This window comes from Aquarana catesbeiana, linkage group LG01, assembly GCF_042186555.1.
Source record: "Aquarana catesbeiana isolate 2022-GZ linkage group LG01, ASM4218655v1, whole genome shotgun sequence".
Lineage (NCBI taxonomy): Eukaryota > Metazoa > Chordata > Amphibia > Anura > Ranidae > Aquarana > Aquarana catesbeiana.
Window position 1 is genome coordinate 285,727,945 of NC_133324.1, and position 19,049 is coordinate 285,746,993.

At 42.1% G+C, this 19,049-nt stretch overlaps 1 protein-coding gene across 3 annotated transcripts in view; it reads left to right on the top strand.

Annotated features, from left to right (window-relative positions):
* MED15 (mediator complex subunit 15) overlaps positions 1-19,049 on the top strand; it is a 106,227-nt gene that overhangs the window by 14,676 nt on the left and 72,502 nt on the right. For all 3 annotated transcript variants that reach the window (XM_073629213.1, XM_073629212.1, XM_073629214.1), the window contains exons 2-5: positions 9,773-9,860; positions 10,543-10,594; positions 15,100-15,129; positions 17,796-18,008. In XM_073629213.1, coding sequence (XP_073485314.1) covers positions 9,773-9,860; positions 10,543-10,594; positions 15,100-15,129; positions 17,796-18,008 — 383 coding nt within the window. The remainder of the gene's footprint in view (positions 1-9,772; positions 9,861-10,542; positions 10,595-15,099; positions 15,130-17,795; positions 18,009-19,049) is intronic.

The window sequence follows — 19,049 nt, forward strand, 5'->3', positions numbered from 1 at the left end:
AATCAGCTCTTTTATGTTTTACAACCTGAAATTGTATGGTTATTAGCTTAAGGGCTGCAACTGATTAATTTAATAATTGATTTGTTGGCTGATTATTGTTTCGATTAACCACTTGGCGTCCGTGCTATAGTCAAATGACGGCCACAGCATGGACCTGAATTTCCGGGAGGCCGTCAATAGACGTCCTCCCCTTTGCACATTCCCCACGCGCCCCCTGTAGACTGAGGGTGATCACAGATCCAAGTAAGGGGCCGATACCAGTCCCTTACCACACGATCAACTGTCAGCCAATGACAGCTGATCACATGATGTAAACAAAAGCTTGAGAATCGTTTTTTTTTCTCCTCACGCTGTCAGCGTGAGGAGAAAAAAAAGCCGATCACCGGCTTATGTGCAAGGGACATCAGTCCTGAAGAGGAAGAGGCAATTCTGCCTCATCTGTGCCAATCGGTACCACCTGCCAGTGCCCACTTTGCCCACAAGTGCCACCTATCAATGCCCACAAGTGCCACCTATCAATGCCCACAAGTGCCACCTATCAATGTCCACCAGTGGTGCCAATCAAACCACCTAGCAGTGCTGCCTATCAGTGTAACCTACAAGTGCCGATCAGTGCCCATCACTGACACCTATCAATGCCCTTCAGTGCCACCTCTCAGTAGCCACCAGTGCCGCCTAATCGGTGCCCATCAGTGCAGCCTCATCAGCGTACATCAATGAAGGAGAAAAATTACCTGTTTGCAAAATTTTATAACAAAATCTAAAAAAAATGTTTTTAACAAAAAATAAAAAACCACAGAGGTGATCAAATACCACCAAAAGAAAGCTCTATTTGTGGGGAAAAAAAATGATAAAAATTTAATTTGGGTACAGTGTTGTATGACCGCGCAATTGTCATTCAAAGTGCATCAGCGCTGAAATTTGGTCTGTGCAGGAGGGGGGTTTAAGTGGCCGGTAACCGAGTGGTTAACCGGATAAAAAAAAAAAAAGTGCGGTGTATAAATTAGTTAAAGTAATTGTAAAGCTTCAGTTTTTTTTAAAATAACAAATATGTCATATTTGCCTCCACTGTGCGGCTCGTTTTGCACAGAGTGACCCCTAACATCCTCTTCTGGGGTCCCTCAGCGGCTCTCGTGGCTGCTCCTCTTATCGGATAACCCCCTAGGAGAAGCGCTCTCCCGGGGGGTTACCTTGTGGGCGTGCTCCTGAGTCCAGCATTTGCATCCATAGACATGAATGCCAGACTCGGCCCCGGCGTCATTGGATTTGATTGATGGCAGTGCAGCCATTGGCTGCTGTCAATCTATCCAATCAAGAGCCGGGATCCCGTGCAGAGAGGGACAGGGTATCCCTGCCGAGGGAATGAAGTGGCGCAGGTAAGTAAAACAGGGGGGGGGGGGTCACTGCCAGAAGTTTTTTCACCTTAATGCATAGGATGCATTAAGGTGAAAAAACATGAGGCTTTACATCCCATTTAAAAAACTCCTTAAAAAAGACAATTTATTCTTGAATATCTATATGCAGTGGTAAATATAAATAACCAGCTATATGGTTGGGGAGCAAAATATCGACTCCACTCTGAGAATAACAGACAAAAGAGATATACAGTGGGGACGGAAAGTATTCAGACCCCCTTAAATTTTTCACTCTTTGTTATATTGCAGCCATTTGCTAAAATCATTTAAGTTCATTTTTTTTCCTCATTAATGTACACATAGCACCCCATATTGACAGAAAAACATGGACTTGTTGACATTTTTGCAGATTTATTAAAAAAGAAAAACTGAAATATCACATGGTCCTAAGTATTCAGACCCTTTGCTCAGTATTTAGTAGAAGCACCCTTTTGATCTGATACAGCCATGAGTTTTTGGGAAAGATGCAACAAGTTTTTCACACCTGGATTTGGGATCCTCTGCCATTCCTCCTTGCAGAACCTCTCCAGTTCTGTCAGGTTGGATGGTAAACGTTGGTGGACAGCCATTTTTAGGTCTCTCCAGAGATGCTCAATTGGGTTTAAGTCAGGGCTCTGGCTGGGCCATTCAAGAACAGTCACGGAGTTGTTGTGACGCCACTCCTTCGTTATTTTAGCTGTGTGCTTAGGGTCATTGTCTTGTTGGAAGGTAAACCTTCGGCCCAGTCTGAGGTCCTGAGCACTTTGGAGAAGGTTTTCATCCAGGATATCCCTGTACTTGGCCACATTCATCTTTCCCTCAATTGCAACCAGTCTTCCTGTCCCTGCAGCTGAAAAACACCCCCACAGCATGATGCTGCCACCACCATGCTTCACTGTTGGGACTGTATTGGACAGTTGATGAGCAGTGCCTGGTTTTCTCCACACATACCGCCTAGGATTAAGGCCAAAAAGTTCTATCTTGGTCTCATCAGACCAGAGAATCTTATTTCTCACCATCTTGGTGTCCTTCAGGTGTTTTTTAGCAAACTCCATGCAGGCTTTCATGTGTCTTGCACCAAGAAGAGGCTTCTGTTGGGCCACTCTGCCATAAAGCCCCGACTGGGGGAGGGCTGCAGTGATGGTTGACTTTCTACAACTGTCTGCCATCTCCCGACTGCATCTCTGGAGCTCAGCCACAGTGATCTTTGGGTTCTTCTTTACCTCTCTCACCAAGGCTCTTCTCCCCCGATAGCTCAGTTTTCGCCGGACGGCCAGCTCTAGGGAAGGGTTCTGGTCGCCCCAAACGTTTTCCATTTAAGGATTATTGAGGCCACTGTGCTCTTAGGAACCTTAAGTGCAGCAGAAATTTTTTTGTAACCTTGGCCAGATCTGTGCCTTGCCACAATTCTGTCTCTGAGCTCTTCAGGCAGTTCCTTTGACCTCATGATTCTCATTTGCTCTGACATGCACTGTGAGCTGTAAGGTCTTATATAGACAGGTGTGTGGCTTTCCTAATCAAGTCCAATCAGTATAATCAAACACAGCTGGACTCAAATGAAGGCGTAGAACCATCTCAAGGATGATCAGAAGAAATGGACAGCACCTGAGTTAAATATATGAGTGTCACAGCAAAGGGTCTGAATACTTAGGACCATGTGATATTTCAGTTTTTTTCTTTTTTAATAAATCTACAAAAATGTCAACAATTCTGTGTTTTTCTGTCAATATGGGGTGCTGTGTGTACATTAATGAGGAAAAAAAACAAACTTATATTGCAGACATTTGCTAAAATCATATAACAGAGTGAAAAACTTAAGGGGGTCTGAATACTTTCTGTCCCCACTGTATGTACTACAACCCCTGGCAAAATGTATGGAATCACCACTCTTGGAAAGTAGTCATTCAATTGTTTAGTTTTATTTATTTATTTTTTACACAATTAATCAGACATACCTCAAAACTATTTTCATTTAACAGTCCAACCTTCTGGCTTTAAGAAACACCTTAAAAAAAAAATAAGAGAAAACTCTAGCAACTGTTTTTGCAGATCGAGCAGAGGAAAAAATGATGGAATCACTCAATTCTAAACATTTGAATCAGATTACTTCCTGAAAAATTCCTGAAAAATTATGTTGTCATGATCATCAATTGAAAGGATGTTTGGTGAAATAATTGTCCACAATCTCAATATAAACGTGTGCATTTATTGAAGATTTAATGACTGTCACCTCCCCCGTACCTTTACCTGACATGCAGCCCCATATCATCAATGATTGTGGAAGTTTGCATGTTTTCTTCAGGCAGTCATCTTCATACATTTCATCGGAACGGCACCAAACAAAAGTTCGAGCATCATCACCTTGTCCAATGCCGATTCGTGATTGATCACTGAATATCACTTTCATCCAGTCATCCACAGTCCATGATTGCTTTTCTTTAGCCTACTGTAACATTGTTTTTTTTTTTTTTCTTTTTAGGTGTTAATTATGGTTTTCTTTTGGCTTTTCTGAATGTAAATCCCATTTCCCTCTAGCCGATGTCTTACAGTTCGGTCACAGACATTGACTCCAGTTTCTGACCATTTGTTCCTTATTTGTTGTGCGTTTTCTGTTTTCAAGACATATTGCTTTAAGTTTTTTTTTTTTTTTTTTTTTTGTTTTTTTTAACTTTGTCTTCCTTGGTCTACCAGTACGCTTTCTTTTTAACAACCTTCCCATTTGATTTGTACTAACGAAAGCCATCATTAACCTCTTCCAGACCGGCTCACACCGATATACGCCGGCACTTTGAAGAGTGATATCATTGTTATGGCAGCAGCTAGCTACCATAACCCCGGCATCCTCTTCTTTAGTGAGTGGTCTGGTTTCAGATAAAAGTGGTCTCTGCAGCGGATTCGCCGCGAGATCACTTTTATCAGCAGCGGGTGAGGGGGTGCCCTCTGCTGCTTACCGGAGGCGATCAGGTCCTCTCCCTGGCTTGGTATGTAGATGAGTGAGGGGAAGATGGCCCCCAGCCGTCTCCATACCATTTTAAATGACATTACATTTTTTTTTTTTATTGCATTTTAGTGTAAATATGAGGTCAGGTTTTTTTGACCTCAGATATCATATTTAAGAGGTCCTGTCCTTGTAATAGGAATAAAAGTGACACCTTTTTTTTTTCTTTTTTTTTTTTTAAAGAACAGTGTAAAAATAAAAGGTAAAATAAATAAGAAATAAATGTGCCCCGTCCCGCCGAGCTCACGTGCAGAAGCGAATGCATAGGTGAGCAGCGCCCGCCAGTGTTAATTTTGGCAGCAAATTTAGTTTTAGGACTAAAATGGCATTTTAGTCAAATAAAATCATTTTGGTCAACTAAAATCGAATGTGCACAATACACAGCCCCCCCCCGCCCCCGCACTCCCAGGAGACTTGAGGTCAGCACTGCCAGTGTACTCTTAAATCAGTAGTAAACCCGCTGACTTTTTTTTCCCCCCTACACCTGTAAGGGAAAAGGCATAATGAGTTACTTACCTTAGAACGAGGTGCCGGCATCTCACCCAGTCTACGCCGAGGGAGTGGACATTTCCCCCTCGGCGTGTCTTCCGGGTATCGCGGCTCCGGCGCTGTGAGTGGCTGGAGCCGCAATGTCGTCACTCCTGCGCTTGCGCCCGGGAGACTTCTTCCCGGCACGGACCGGCGCCTGCCGGGCTTTCAGCCAAGAATCCCCTGTGCGCATGCGCTGCTGCAGTCAGCGGCTCATTGCGAAGGGAATATCTCCTAAACCGTACAGACTACATATCAATTACGATTAAGCTGTCAATGATTCGATTCTGCGATCCATCACAATTCCTGCCCATGGTTTTCATCAAAAACCCATCGGTGCAGCCTCATCAGTGCCCGGATCACACAGAGCGGGGATCTCCCGCTGTGGCACGGAGCTTGATTTTGAATTGCTTGGATGGCTGCTGTCAACGAAGTCTCGCCTCCTAGACTGGCTTCTATGATGCACATTACACTGATTCAATTTCCTGGCATTGGATCAGTGCCGTCTATCATAGGAGGTGGGACTTTGTTACAGCGGCCACGCGGTGTTTCAGATCCAAGCTCCATGTCTATGGCTGCAACTAACGATTATTTCTTATTGTACATCACGGGACACAGAGCCATAGTAGTTACTATGTGGGTTATAGGCCACCTTCAGGTGATGGACACTGGCACGCCCTAAGACAAAAAGTGCACTCCCTATATAACCCCTCCCACTGGTGGGGAGTACCTCAGTTTTTTCGCCTGTGTCTAAGGTGTTGGTCACTAGTGAAGATGTGCTGTGCTGAGCTCCACTGGAGAAATCCTTGAATGGATCCGGCCGCATGGCTAGCCCCAGCAAAGTGTCTTTTTGGCCGAATTGAATGGTACCCGGGCCTCATGTCCGAAGAAACGAGGTCTTGCCTGTAACGCTTCTCTTTTTAGAGAGCTGGACCCCGGGATCCGGTACTTTTTGGTATTAAGGCCATAAAGTTTTACTGGCGGTGGTGCTAATACAGGTCAAGGATTGTGGGTTTCCCCGAGGATCCCCAGCTCCTGAAGGTTTAACGGAACCCACTGTGAAGGGTGAAGATTGGGTCTGTTGGTTTATCACAGAAAACCCAGCGGCGGGAAAAGTGGAGTTTTCTAAGAAGTTTTCAAGATTTTCTTATGAATGTCTCCTTTAATTTTGTAAATGTTGTCATGCCTATGTGTCACCACTGGGGGCTGTATAGAGCACTTACCGTCTCATGCTTCTCAGAGAGCTCACGATGTGTCCAGAAAACAGCAGTTTTCTTCCTCCGGCTGGCAGCAGACCTTTGGTAAGTCTGAGGGGGAGGGGGGGTTTCCTGCCCAACAGACTCCCCTCTGTGCTGTTTATTTCTTCCCCTCTTCTTGAGGAAGGAGCGCTGCAAAAAAAAAAAAAAGAAAGGAAAAGGGGCGTGAATGGCATGCCACTTGGCAGGTTCCAAGCCCCCCCTTCGCCATGTGTTTCTCCCTCTCTCTCTCTGATCCCATAGGATCGGAGCTCGTGCGGTAAAAGCTCTTTTTTGAAGGAAAGAGAAAGGCCCGTAGACAACGTCCAGCGTGGGAAGGGGTGTTTTAAAAGGCACCATTGCACTGTTGCAAGCAGGCATTCCTTTTGACACATTTAATACTGCATCAGGCTGAGCATTAATAGCAGCAGCAGAGCTGGACTATTGCTCAAGCAGTGGATGCATTCCTTCTGGTAGCACCTCTGCTTTGTGCATCGGGCTATGGTCCGAAGGGGGGTAAAAAAAGGGCACTAGAAAGACTATAGTCACACAGAATCCTAGAACCATCTCAAAAAGGATGGCATCCTCCCCTGAGAGTAATATGGCTGGTCAGTGTGAGCCATCAGGTGGGGCAAGTGTTGCAGCTGCTCTTAACACTGCAGCCCCTGTGTATATTACTAAGGAGGTTTTTTTTTTCTTCAACCATTTTAAGTTTGGAGCAAAAAATTGATGCTTTAATCGGATGCCAGAGTGGGACTAAGCGCAGCAGGTACCCAACATTGCTCAGGACCCTCATGCTGAGGAACAAGGGGCGAGAGATGACAAATTTTCTCTCAAGGGACCAGGAAGAGCCTGATGTCTCCTCCTCCGAAGAACCTAATACGGAAGTATCAGGTTCGCAGGAAAGGTTGTTGGTACAGTCTCTCACTGAATTGGTCCGCTCCACATTTTTACTGCCAATAACGCAGTCAGTCGATGAGTCCACTTCTGGTTTGGGTTCACTAAAGCCTCCCCAATCTGTTCATGCTTTCCCTAACTATTCATGGCTAAAAAAGCTTATGTATTCTGAGTGGGAGCAGATAAACAGTTTTTTCCTCCGAAAAAGTTTTCAATACTTTATCCTATGGAGGAAGAATTCTATAAGAAATGGGGAATTCCAGCAATTGACACTGCTATATCCTCTGTAAACAAAAACCTGACTTGTCCAGTAGACAATGCTCATATGCAAAAGGATCCAACAGATAAGGAGTTGGAATTCCTTTTTAAAAACAATATTTCGCTCGCAGGTTCTGTCATTCAGCCTGCGCTGGCAGCGATCGGTGTATCTCAGTCCTTAAAGGACCAGTTTATAGAGGTACTCAAGGTTATTCCTGATCAGCAGTCCCAGGATTTGGCCGGGATATCAGAAGCGTTTTTTACAGTAGACGTTATGAAAGATTCTATTCTCCATGCCTCACGGTTAATGCTAGGGCTGATACATGTGCGTAGAATCCTATGGTTAAAAAATTGGTCAGCCAAAGCGCCATGCAAAAAGCTCTTGGCCAGTTTCCCATTTCATGGTGAAGGGTTATTTGGAGACGATCTGGATAAGTATATCCAAAGAATTTCTAATGGGAAAAGTTCCCTTTTACCGGTTAAGAAGAAGTTTAAGCATTTTTCTTTTAAATGTTCTTCTTCTCCAGTGCCAGGGGCATTAGCCTCCAGGCAGTCACGATGGCCTCCACCATCAGGTTCAAGAGGTAAACCTCAGGGTCAGTCCCAGGGCCAAAAGAGGACCCGGGGGAGGAAACCCACAAAACAAAATACTAAACCCTCCTTATGAAGGGGCGCCCCCGCTCGCTCGAGTGGGGGGAAGGCTTCTACAGGTTTCAAGGGTCTGGCAGGAACAATGTCAAGACAGATGGGTGGCTTTGTTAATTTCTCTAGGTTACAGACTAGAGTTCCGAGCGTTCCCGTCTCCTCGTTTTCTCAGATCAAACGTTCCCAGAGATCCAGTGAAAAAGAAGTCTCTCTTTCTAGCTTAGGATCATCTCTTGTCTCAAAGTGATATTGGTGGTCCCCTCGGAAGAGCAAGGATTAGGGCTTTATTCAAATCTTTTCACGGTTCCAAAACCAAACGGGGATGTCAGACCCATTTTAGGTCTCAAAGATCTAAACCAGTTTTTGAATATCTGTTCCGATCAGTAGTCTCCATCCGCAGCGGTCTTACAAGCGCAATATTTTTGAAAAAAAATACACTTTTTTTTAAATTTAAAAAATAAGACAACAGTAAAGTTAGCCCAATTTATTTCTATATTGTGGAAGATAATGTTACGCCAAGTAAATTGATACCTAACATGTCATGCTTCAAAATTGCGCCTGCTCATGGAATGGCGCCAAACGTTAGCTCTTAAAAATCTCCATTGGCGACGTTTAAAAATTTCTACAGGTTACCAGTTTTGAGTTATAGAGAAGGTCTAGTGCTAGAATTATTGCTCTTGCTCTAACGAGCACGGCGATACCTCACATGTGGTTTGAACACCGTTTTCATATGCGGGCAAGACTTATGTATGCGTTCGCTTCTGCGTGCGAGCTCGGCTAAAAGACAGAATTCAGAGAGTAGTGGTTAATGATTCTTACTCTGGTCTAAGGTTATCAGAGGTGTACCCCAAGGTTCAATGTTGGGACCCTTACTTTTTAAATATCTTTTATAAATGATATAGGGTCTGGGATTAAAAGTAACTTTTCCGTCTTTGCAGATGACACCAAGCTATGCAGTGGAATAACGTCCTTATAGGATGTCTCAAATTTACAAGCCGACCTCAGTGCACTTTCTAATTGGGAAACTAAGTGGCAAATGAGGTTTGATGTTGATAAATGTAAAATTATGCACTTGAGGGGCTAAGAATATGCATGCATCATACATACTAGGGGGAGTACAACTGGGGAAATCCATAGTGGAGAAGGATCTGGGGGGATTTGGTAGATCATAAGCCAACGCATAAGTATACGGTGCTTCTGGTTGCCAGTGAAGGTGGTATTTGGGTCCCTTTGCCATTTGGATAGATATGATGGATCCTGCTGGGAAGATGAGTCTAGCAGGATACGATACGAGGAAGAGAGTGATTTACGAATGGAAGTGCAATCCTGTTAAAATGATCTCCCCCACACACCCCTTTTTAGATTGTAAGCCCTCACAAGCAGAGCACTTCTAACTGTCTTGTCCTGAATAATATCGTAGATGTATTGTCTAATTTTATTTTGTAAATTGCTGTGCAAACTGTTGGCGCTAGATGCTGTATAATAACTAGAAAACTATTATTATTATCTAAACAAAAAACTTTAATCGTTATTGTTTGTATAAATGGCAAGCAGTAAGGTGACTTTTTGTTGCAAAAAAAGTTGCAAATATTTTTGTTTGATTGTAGCTTCGTTGTCAATGAGTGTTTTATTGTATGTGGGTCTGTTTTTTTTTTTTTTTTTTTTCTCTCAAAACTTCATACCATATAGAAAAAAAACTCCACAAATGTAGGAAGTAAATTCTGTAATCTTTATTTTCTTTCTTATGGAGTTATCTTTGTTTATGTAAACTATGACATTGGGAGATTATTAACTGTATCAAACTTTTGTTTTACCAGTGATGAGGCCATGCGCAAAGCAGGGGTTGCACACACCAAGTCCAGCAAGGAGATGGAAAGTCATGTTTTTCTAAAGGCTAAAACACGTGTAGGTATATCTCATATCAATCTCTGTGTTACTAAATACTACTTGTGCCTACCTAATGACTGTCAACACCATACATTTCCTACCTCTATCTAGTACCTATCTTGTGTATACATCATACTTTCCTGAAAATTAATTATTCTGTACTTTTCACAGTAAAAGTCCCTTTGCAGTCATCTTTAGGAATGCTGTATGTACAGATAGCTGGGGATTTCCTGTAGGGAAATATTTTTGTGAATGCAGTACTTTCATTGGTTGGGTGACCGATTTAGAGCTCAGGTTGAACTCTCTGAATCCTCAACCAAAAATGGCTTGTAATAGTTAATTTCATTCAACTTGTTTTGTTTAGTAATGTTGAAGGACTTGGCACTATGGACTCCTATATGCATGCAATGATCCCAAGTGGCCTTTTTTCTCCAGCCTAATTGCATATCACCAAGTTTAAGGGATGATTTCAAACTGAGAAGAGAATACGAGCACAAAGTTGGTGGAATCCTAGTTTTTTTTTTTTTTTTTTTTTTTTTTTTCTGTAAAAGGTGATTGGTTGCTATGGGCAATAATCCTGACTTTTAAATGTTCTTTTCCTTAGTTTTAATGAAAGCCCTATGGATCATACAATGTACTTGGAGGAAATGGTTTGTGTAGCATGTGTTTACCTGTTTATTTGTTTCTGTTTTTATTGCAGGAAGAGTATTTGTCTTTGGTTGCCAGACTTATTATTCACTTTCGAGATATCCGTAAGTCACAAAAGATGATCTGCTTAGTGTAACCAAGCGATTTTTATTTTTTGTCCTAAAAACTTTTCAGCCTAGCATTAGACACCACTTAGACAACCACTAATTGGAAGCAAAAGAGGAATAACTGTAATCTTATGCCTTGTTAAAATCAGTAATATCCCTGTCCCTTTCATCTTTTAAAGCTGAGTTTCGCTTAAAAAAAAAAAAAAAAATGTAAAAAATAAGTCAGCAGCTACAAATACTGCAGCTGCTGACTTTTAATAATCGGACACTTACCTGTTCCAGGGTCCAGCGATGCGGGGGATCCAAGCCCTGCTTGTTTCCCCCTCTGCTCGGCGGCGCCGGCATTGTAACTGTGGGCGCCCAGCTGTGGCTTCAAAGCCGGGCACCCACTGCGCATGCGCGAGCAGCGCCGTGATTGACCGTGCAATCATCTGGGACCTGTGATGTGTCCCAGATGATTGACGAGGGAGGGGGCAGAGCTGATCTCCCTTCCTGCGCCAAGGAAAGTGACGTCAAGAGCCCAGGCGCTGAAGGAGGTAGACTACGAAGCAACAGGCATTTAGAGGTGAGTAAAAAAAAAAAAAAAAATTTTCTCCAAATTTTTTTTTTTTTTTTATGCACATAAATGACTTTTTTTTTTTTTTTTTTTTTTTTTTTTTTTTTGGGTGGAACTCCACTTTAAGGCCTCTTTCATGCTACCATGACTTCAGAGTCGTGCAATTTTGCTGTGATTTCAGGGAATGCCTGTGTAACTTGCATTAAAATCGGACCAGAGTGGTACAGGGACTACTTTGAAGTCACACGGATATGAATGGTACTGATTGGAAATCATGGGGTACGACTTGTCATGCGACTTTGCAGTCCTAAGTCACAGGACAAGTCGCACAAGTGTGAAAGGGGCCTAAATCTGATTTTGTTTTGTGTTGGTAATCATCCTCTTTTAATGTTAGTCAAATGTCCTGTATAAATTAGCCCAAGGCCAGTTACTGCATCATTTGAATGTCTGTGCTGATTTCTCCCATAAAGTATAGTTTGTGTGTATCTTGGCATATTACCCCTTTTGGATTTAAAGTATACTATTAGGTTAACCACTTGTTGCCAAATTACATACAGTGGGGCAAAAAAGTATTTAGTCAGCCACCAATTGTGCAAGTTCTCCCACTTAAAAAGATGAGAGAGGCCTGTAATTGTCATCATAGGTATACCTCAACTATGAGAGACAAAATGTGAAAACAAATCTAGACAATCATATTGTCTGATTTGGAAAGAATTTGCAAATTATGGTGGAAAATAAGTATTTTGTCAATATCAAAAGTTAATTTTAATACTTTGTTATATATCCTTTGTTGGCAATGACAGAGGTCAAACGTTTTCTGTAAGTCTTCACAAGGTTGTCACACACTGTTGGTGGTATGTTGGCCCATTCCTCCATGCAGATCTCCTTTAGAGCAGTGATGTTTTGGGGCTGTTGCTGGGCAACACGTACTTTCAACTACTCCAAAGGTTTTCTATGGGGTTGAGATCTGGAGACTGGCTAGGCCACTCCAGGACCTTGAAATGCTTCTTTTGCGAAGCCACTCCTTCGTTGCCCGGGCGGTGTGTTTGGGATTATTGTCATGCTGAAAGACTCAGCCACTTTTCATCTTCAATGCCCTTGCTGATGGGAGGAGGTTTGCACTCAAAATCTTGCGATACATGGCCCCATTCATTCTTTCATGTACACGGATCAGTCGTCCTGTTCCCTATGCAGAGAAACAGCCCCAAAGCATGATGTTGCCACCCCCATGCTTCACAGTAGGCATGGTGTTCTTTGGTCGCAACTCGGCCTTCTCTCTCCTCCAAACACGACGAGTTGTGTTTCTACCAAACAGTTCTACTTTGGTTTCATCTGACCATATGACATTCTCCCAGTCCTCTTCTGGATCATCCAAATGCTCTCTAGCAAACCTCAGACAGGCCCGCACATGTACTGGCTTAAGCAGGGGGACACGTCTGGCACTGCAGGATCTGAGTCCCTGGCGGGGTAGTGTGTTACTGATGGTAGCCTTTGTTAGGTTGGTCCCAGCTCTCTGCAGGTCATTCACTAGGTCCCCCAGTGTGGTTCTGGGATTTTTGCTCACCATTCTTGTGATCATTTTGACCCCACGGGGTGAGATCTTGCGTGGAGACCCAGATCGAGGGAGATTATCAGTGGTCTTGTATGTCTTCCATATTCTAATTATTTCTCCCACAGTTGATTTCGTCACACCAAGCTGCTTGCCTATTACAGATTCAGTCTTCCCAGCCTGGTGCAGGTCTACAATTTTGTTTCTGGTGTCCTTCGACAGCTCTTTGGTCTTTACCATAGTTGAGTTTGGCGTGTGACTGTTTAAGGTTGTGGACAGGTGTCTTTTATACTGATAACAAGTTCAAACAGGTGCCATTAATACAGGTAATGAGTGGAAGACAGAGGAGCCTCTTAAAGAAGATACAGGTCTATGAGAGCCAGAAATCTTGCTTGTTTGTTTGTAGGTGACCAAATACTTATTTTCCATCATAATTTAAAAAGTAAATTCTTTCAAAAATCAGACAGTGTGATTGTCTGGATTTGTTTCCACATTTTGTCTCTCATAGTTGAGGTATACCTATGATGACAATTACAGGCCTCTCTCATCTTTTTAAGTGGGAGAACTTGCACAATTGGTGGCTGACTAAATACTTTTTAGCCCCACTGTACATGTACCAGGTTTTACAGTAGAGGTGACCGGAGACTGAATAGTCTCCAATCACCTCTATGGCTAGGAGACTGGAAGCAACAAGCATTTTTATTACTTACGGTTAGAGCCAGACGTGAATGCTGCCATTTTATTTTAATTTTTTATTTTTTTATTTTGATCTTGTGCTTTCAAGGGCAGAGGAGAGAGCTGGGGTCTTATAGATTGCAGAGGTTTCCATAAAGAGGACCTGCCATGCTTTTTCTATCACAAGGGTTGTTTACATATGATAAAAAAAAAATTTATTTATTTATTTTAATAAAATAGAGAAACTTTTTTTTTTTTTTTTTTTTTTTTTTTTTTTTTAAGAGCCCCTGTCCCCCTGAAGCGAACACATAAGTAGGTCGCGCACACATATGTAAAAAGTGTTTGCACCACACATTATAGCAAGAGCAATATTTCTAGCACTATACCTCCTTTGTAATTCTAAACTGGTAACCTGTAAAACATTTTTAAAGCGTTACCTTTTAGAGATTAAGTATTGTAGTGTTTTTTGCCATTCCACAAGTGTGCACAATTTTAAAGCACAAAATGTTGGGTATCTATTCACTCGGCGTAACTTCTTATATATTTCACCAAAAAGTGTGTGTGTGTGTATGTGTGTGTGTGTATGTGTGTGTGTGTATATATATATATATATATATATATATATATATATATATATATATACTGTGGAAATTAAAGATTAATTCCTCGATTAATCTCGTTCATTTTTTTTGATTGATCAAAATTCTTTTGATCGGTACTCACATCTCCGCCTGCTTCCGTAAGTTCCGTCGGAGGTCCGGTGACATCACCGGACTCCTCCCCCCTTCCCCAAGTGCCTCCGTCTGCTAACGGTGACGTCTATGTCCGTGACCTAACCAGACAGCCTGTACAGTGATGGTAAATATGGATGTGGTTAATTGGGATCATTCAGTGAGCTAAGTGTAGGCAAATTTGATAACCAAATTTGACTGTTAATATACTAGATAATTAAAGTTAAACTTTCTTTGTTTTACTTAAAGTATAATAAAAAAAAAAAAAATGACTTACATCAGTGGAACAGTTTGAATTTAAAAGGTATTTGTGTGAAGTTAAGTCATGGTTTGTGGAAACTAACTAGTGTCAGGTGATTGTATATAGTGTATACCACATTTACCACTGACTAATGCAGAGTTGCAATGCAAGGAGATCAGCTAAAAGTAGTTGGATCTGTATATGCATTATAATCGAAATTAGTCGATTAACGACTAGTGACCACCATTTTATTCTATAGGGCCTCTGCTAGGAAAATATAATGTTTGGGGTTCTAAGTAACTTTTCTAGCAAAAAAATATAGATTTTTCCATGTAAACAAAAACTGTCAAAATAGGCCTGGTCTTTCTTCTTCAAGTGGTTAATCTGTAAAATAGACAATTATTAACCCTCCCTCGCTCTACCCAAAACTAAAAAAAAAAAAAAAAAAAAAAAGTTTTGGCCCTCCATTTTTAACTTTTTATGATATGGTAGATTTGTGTGCATACATAATGGGATGCTGAGTATGGGGTTGATTCTGAAAACTGTAATAGTGTTGTTGCTCACACTTCTGTTGAAGTTGTCCTTCCTGCTGTATCATACCGTAGCTGGCAAAGCCTCTAGATAAATATCTGCTAATTTTGTAATAAACAGGTATGTACTATACATTATAGCTATAACTAAACATGTATTTGGAGTTATCTGTTCGTTAACAATTGGAGAATGTATTAAGTTTGAGTTTTCATATTACAGATAACAAGAAATCCCAGGCATCAGTAAGTGGTAAGACTTCTTTCTATACATTTCAAATGGGTACATAACTGTATTCAGGGGAGTTATGCCCTGTACACACGGTCGGACATTGATCGGACATTCCAACAACAAAATCAATGGATTTTTTTAGACGGATGTTGGCTCAAACTTGTCTTGCATGCACACGGTCACACAAAGTTGTCGGAAAATCCGATGGTTCTAAACGCGGTGACGTAAAACATGTAAGTTGGGACTATAAACGGGGCAGTAGCCAATAGCTTTCGTCTCTTAATTTATTCTGAGCATGCGTGGCACTTTGTGCGTCGGATTTGTGTACACACGATCGGAATTTCCGACAACGGATTTTGTTGTCGGAAAATTTTATAGCAAGCTCTCAAACTTTGTGTGTCGGAGTTTCCGATGGAAAATGTGTGATGGAGCCCACACACAGTCGGAATTTCCGACAACAAGGTCCTATCACATATTTTCCGTCGGAAAATCCGACCGTGTGTACGGGGCATAATTCAACACTCCAACTACAACACTCTTTAGAATTCCACTGTGCCTTTGCTTGATGAATGTTGGTGCGAACAATAAGGTATTGTACCTGTTAGAAACAGGTACATGAATTTGAGGCAAGCATCACATGTGGACTCACGGAAGCTGGAGTGTCCATGTGTGCCTCTGCTTCCACACCTGTAAGATATCGCAGCGACCAAGGAATTATGAAGCTGGTTGGATGGAGCCTGATGGGGATTCAGAGACGCTGATTTCCCCACTAGGGTTGCCACATCATCCTTTTAATCCAGGACACATGAATTACACAGGTTCTGAGGCTGATTTAATGCAGATAAGGCACCAAGTGAGTTTAATTACCACCTGAATCAGCCAAAGAAAAGTGTAATTAATGTGTCCTGGATTAAAGGGATGATGTGGCAACCCTACCCCCCACAGGTTTGTTCCACGTGTGATTTGACAGCAGACAGTAAGTGGAACCCTAGCCAATAGACAATCTGGAATTGACTTGCTGCTTGCTCTCAATCACAAGGGGATAGCAGGCCATCATAATGGGAAGCTAGTATCTCAGCTTCCCAGTCAGGCTCTGTTCACTGTTGTCATCACTGAATGCTTGGAGCCTGTTCGGTTGTGAAGCTGACAGCATCCTTAACACTCTGCCTGTATGTCAAGTTTAAAGTGATTACAAAGTCTTGTGTTGTGTTTTTTTTTTTTTTTTTCTTTTGAAATAACAAACATGATATACTTACCTGCTCTGTGTAGTGGTTTTGCACATGGCACTTTCCTGTCCAGGGAGCCCACGATGTCGGCACCCCAGCCGTTGTTCGGATCGGCTGTCGGGGAAAGAAGGGGGGGCGAACTTCCGAGGGGTGGTGCCATCTCCCAGAAGTGGGGAAGGGTACCTGTCAAAAACAGGTAACCGCCCCCCCCCCCCCCCCCCACCACCACCACCACCTCCTGAAAGGTGCAAATGTGGCACCGGAGGGAGGGATCAGATCAGCGGAAGTCCCCTTTTTGGGTGGAACTCTGCTTTTGCATAGAATGCATTAAGATAAACCTGCCTTTACCACCACTTTAAGTTGGCCTTAATTATATCTAGTTTCGTTGCCTATGAACTGGAGTTAATCCTCTTTTGAATTTGGTGTATCCATAGCTCAGGCCTCATTTACATTAGTGGTAGGACTGCTGCTCCACTGAAAAGTGATTCACGCTCAGATTGCTTTTCAGAGGTTTTTGACAGGTGATGAGGAAGGCATATGAATTGCAAGTGGTCATAGCGCTGCCCCATTAACTTGAATAGGTTGCATTCTGCAGGCAGTAGTGTCTGCTAAATGCGACGAGAGGTATAATGCCTGCCGCAAAGCATCACCACTGCTGTATACACTTCCGGGCCCCTGGTTTTGCGGCTTAAGGGGGAGAGGGGAGGCTGTTAAATCGCAGCTCAGTCGCACATTTATACTGCCGCGAAATGCAACTGTAACTGAATCTGGCACATGTCATTAAGGCTACTTGGTGGCAGGGATTTTTTTTAATCTGGCACATGCCATTTTTAAAGGGCTCCACGGCCAGAAAAGTGTCGTAAAGACTTTATTAAATTTCCTTTATTGTAGTTTTAGAAAATGATATGCTTCGCCAACGGCCTCGCTACCTGACTAAAGAGTCAGCGGTCAGGTTCGAGAGCGGTCAGGTTCGAGGTTTATTAAACTTTTCTCCTTTTTTTTTTTTTTTTTTTTGTATGAACCCAGTACTTTGTAATACACTGAACCAAAGAATGTTTTTTCTTTTTGTACTGTACCACACTTTTATGTTGAAACATTCCAATGAAAACCATTGGAACAAGAAAATGATTGATCTTTGAATGATGAACTTTCAGTTATGGTATTCCAGTAACTCTAAGTGCCATCCACATATGCAGGGATTAAAGATTCATAATGTGTAATTGGTGAACATGGCTGAAACCAGGAAAAAATAGCTCAGATTTCTCCTGTTCTTATAATTTGTACTGTCAGTCAGTGTGAAATAGAATCTGGAAATAGGCTCAGGTATACTTTTCATGGTGTCAGAGACTGGCATTTTTGCTTGAAAGGTGGAATTAGACAAAACCATTTCATTGTCTGATTGTGTTGGGTAACATTCCCTAATCTTGACTTTTTTCTTTTCTTTTTTTCCCCCTCCCACAGACCCAATGAACGCCTTACAGACTCTGACTGGTGCAGCTCCTGTTGGTGCACAGGGAATACCCATGGGTGCCCGCCCTCCTGGGGCACAAATGGCAGCCATTGGTGGAATGGCACAAATGGCACAACAAATGACCCTTCCTGGTCAGCCACAACAAGGTGCATCGGGTATGCCACCACATGGAATAACAGGGGTATCGGCTGGAAACCAACCTAGTAAGTAACATTTTCTTTTAGTTTTAGATGGAAGAGGAAAAGTTCGACCCTTTGTCAAATTGTATTGTTTGTGTCACCGCTGGGGAGATTCACCCACTCTTTCTAAGATGGACTTAACTTCAGAGAGAGTCCCTCTCATTTCTTCTTGTGTCTCCAGAACAGGAAGAGAAAAGAAATCTTCCAAGTGGGACACTAGCAGCAAAGAATAAATTGATAGGGATTTTAACTTTCAAATTGAAGGGTTTTGCCTTTTATATACCCTTTTATAATATTGCTATTCTACTTTATCTAAACGTGTTGCCTGCTTATTCTGTGTCAGTGTTTTGAAACCATAATGTCATATGGACAGCCAGGCAACCAACATTTTAAAAAGCAGATTAGCAATGATTGCCCAAGTTTATCTGAGATTCCGTGAGTGTAGCTTTGTGTTGCTATGGCTTTTTATATTGTTTGGCCTATTAATAGCAGAAAAAAATGTTTTAACCCCCTATTGATACCTCCCGACGGCCCTTTAGGTGGATATTAACACCAGGACTTCCTTATTATGTAACTGTCTGTCTTAGCGGTCTCATGATCTGGAGCCAGTCTCATCTGGCTCCTATTATTATAAAGGGGAGCTGCTGGTGACATCTCGGTCATTGTGCTGTGAGAGCGTTTTCATAAGAATGGAACACATATATGTGGCAGCTCGACATTAAAGACCACACACTGCAGCTGCCTATGTTACAAGAGTGGAAACAGGTAAAAAGAAACCATGGGGATTCTTGTCGATTTCCTTTTTATATTGTTGAGAATTTTATAAACTGGTGTTTGAGGCTGAAACAACTAATCGATTATGAAATTAATCGATTACTATTTTCATAATCGATTAATGGCCCAGTAACATAATGGGGTTAAAAAAAACTAAAATCAGCCCTTTATAGTACAAAAAGAGCAAATCGCTACTGTAAATATTACTTTCATAGGTCTACAGTGAAAAAATGAACCCCTTACAGTAGTGATTATCTGCTTTTTTTTTTTTTTTGTACTATAAAAGGGCTC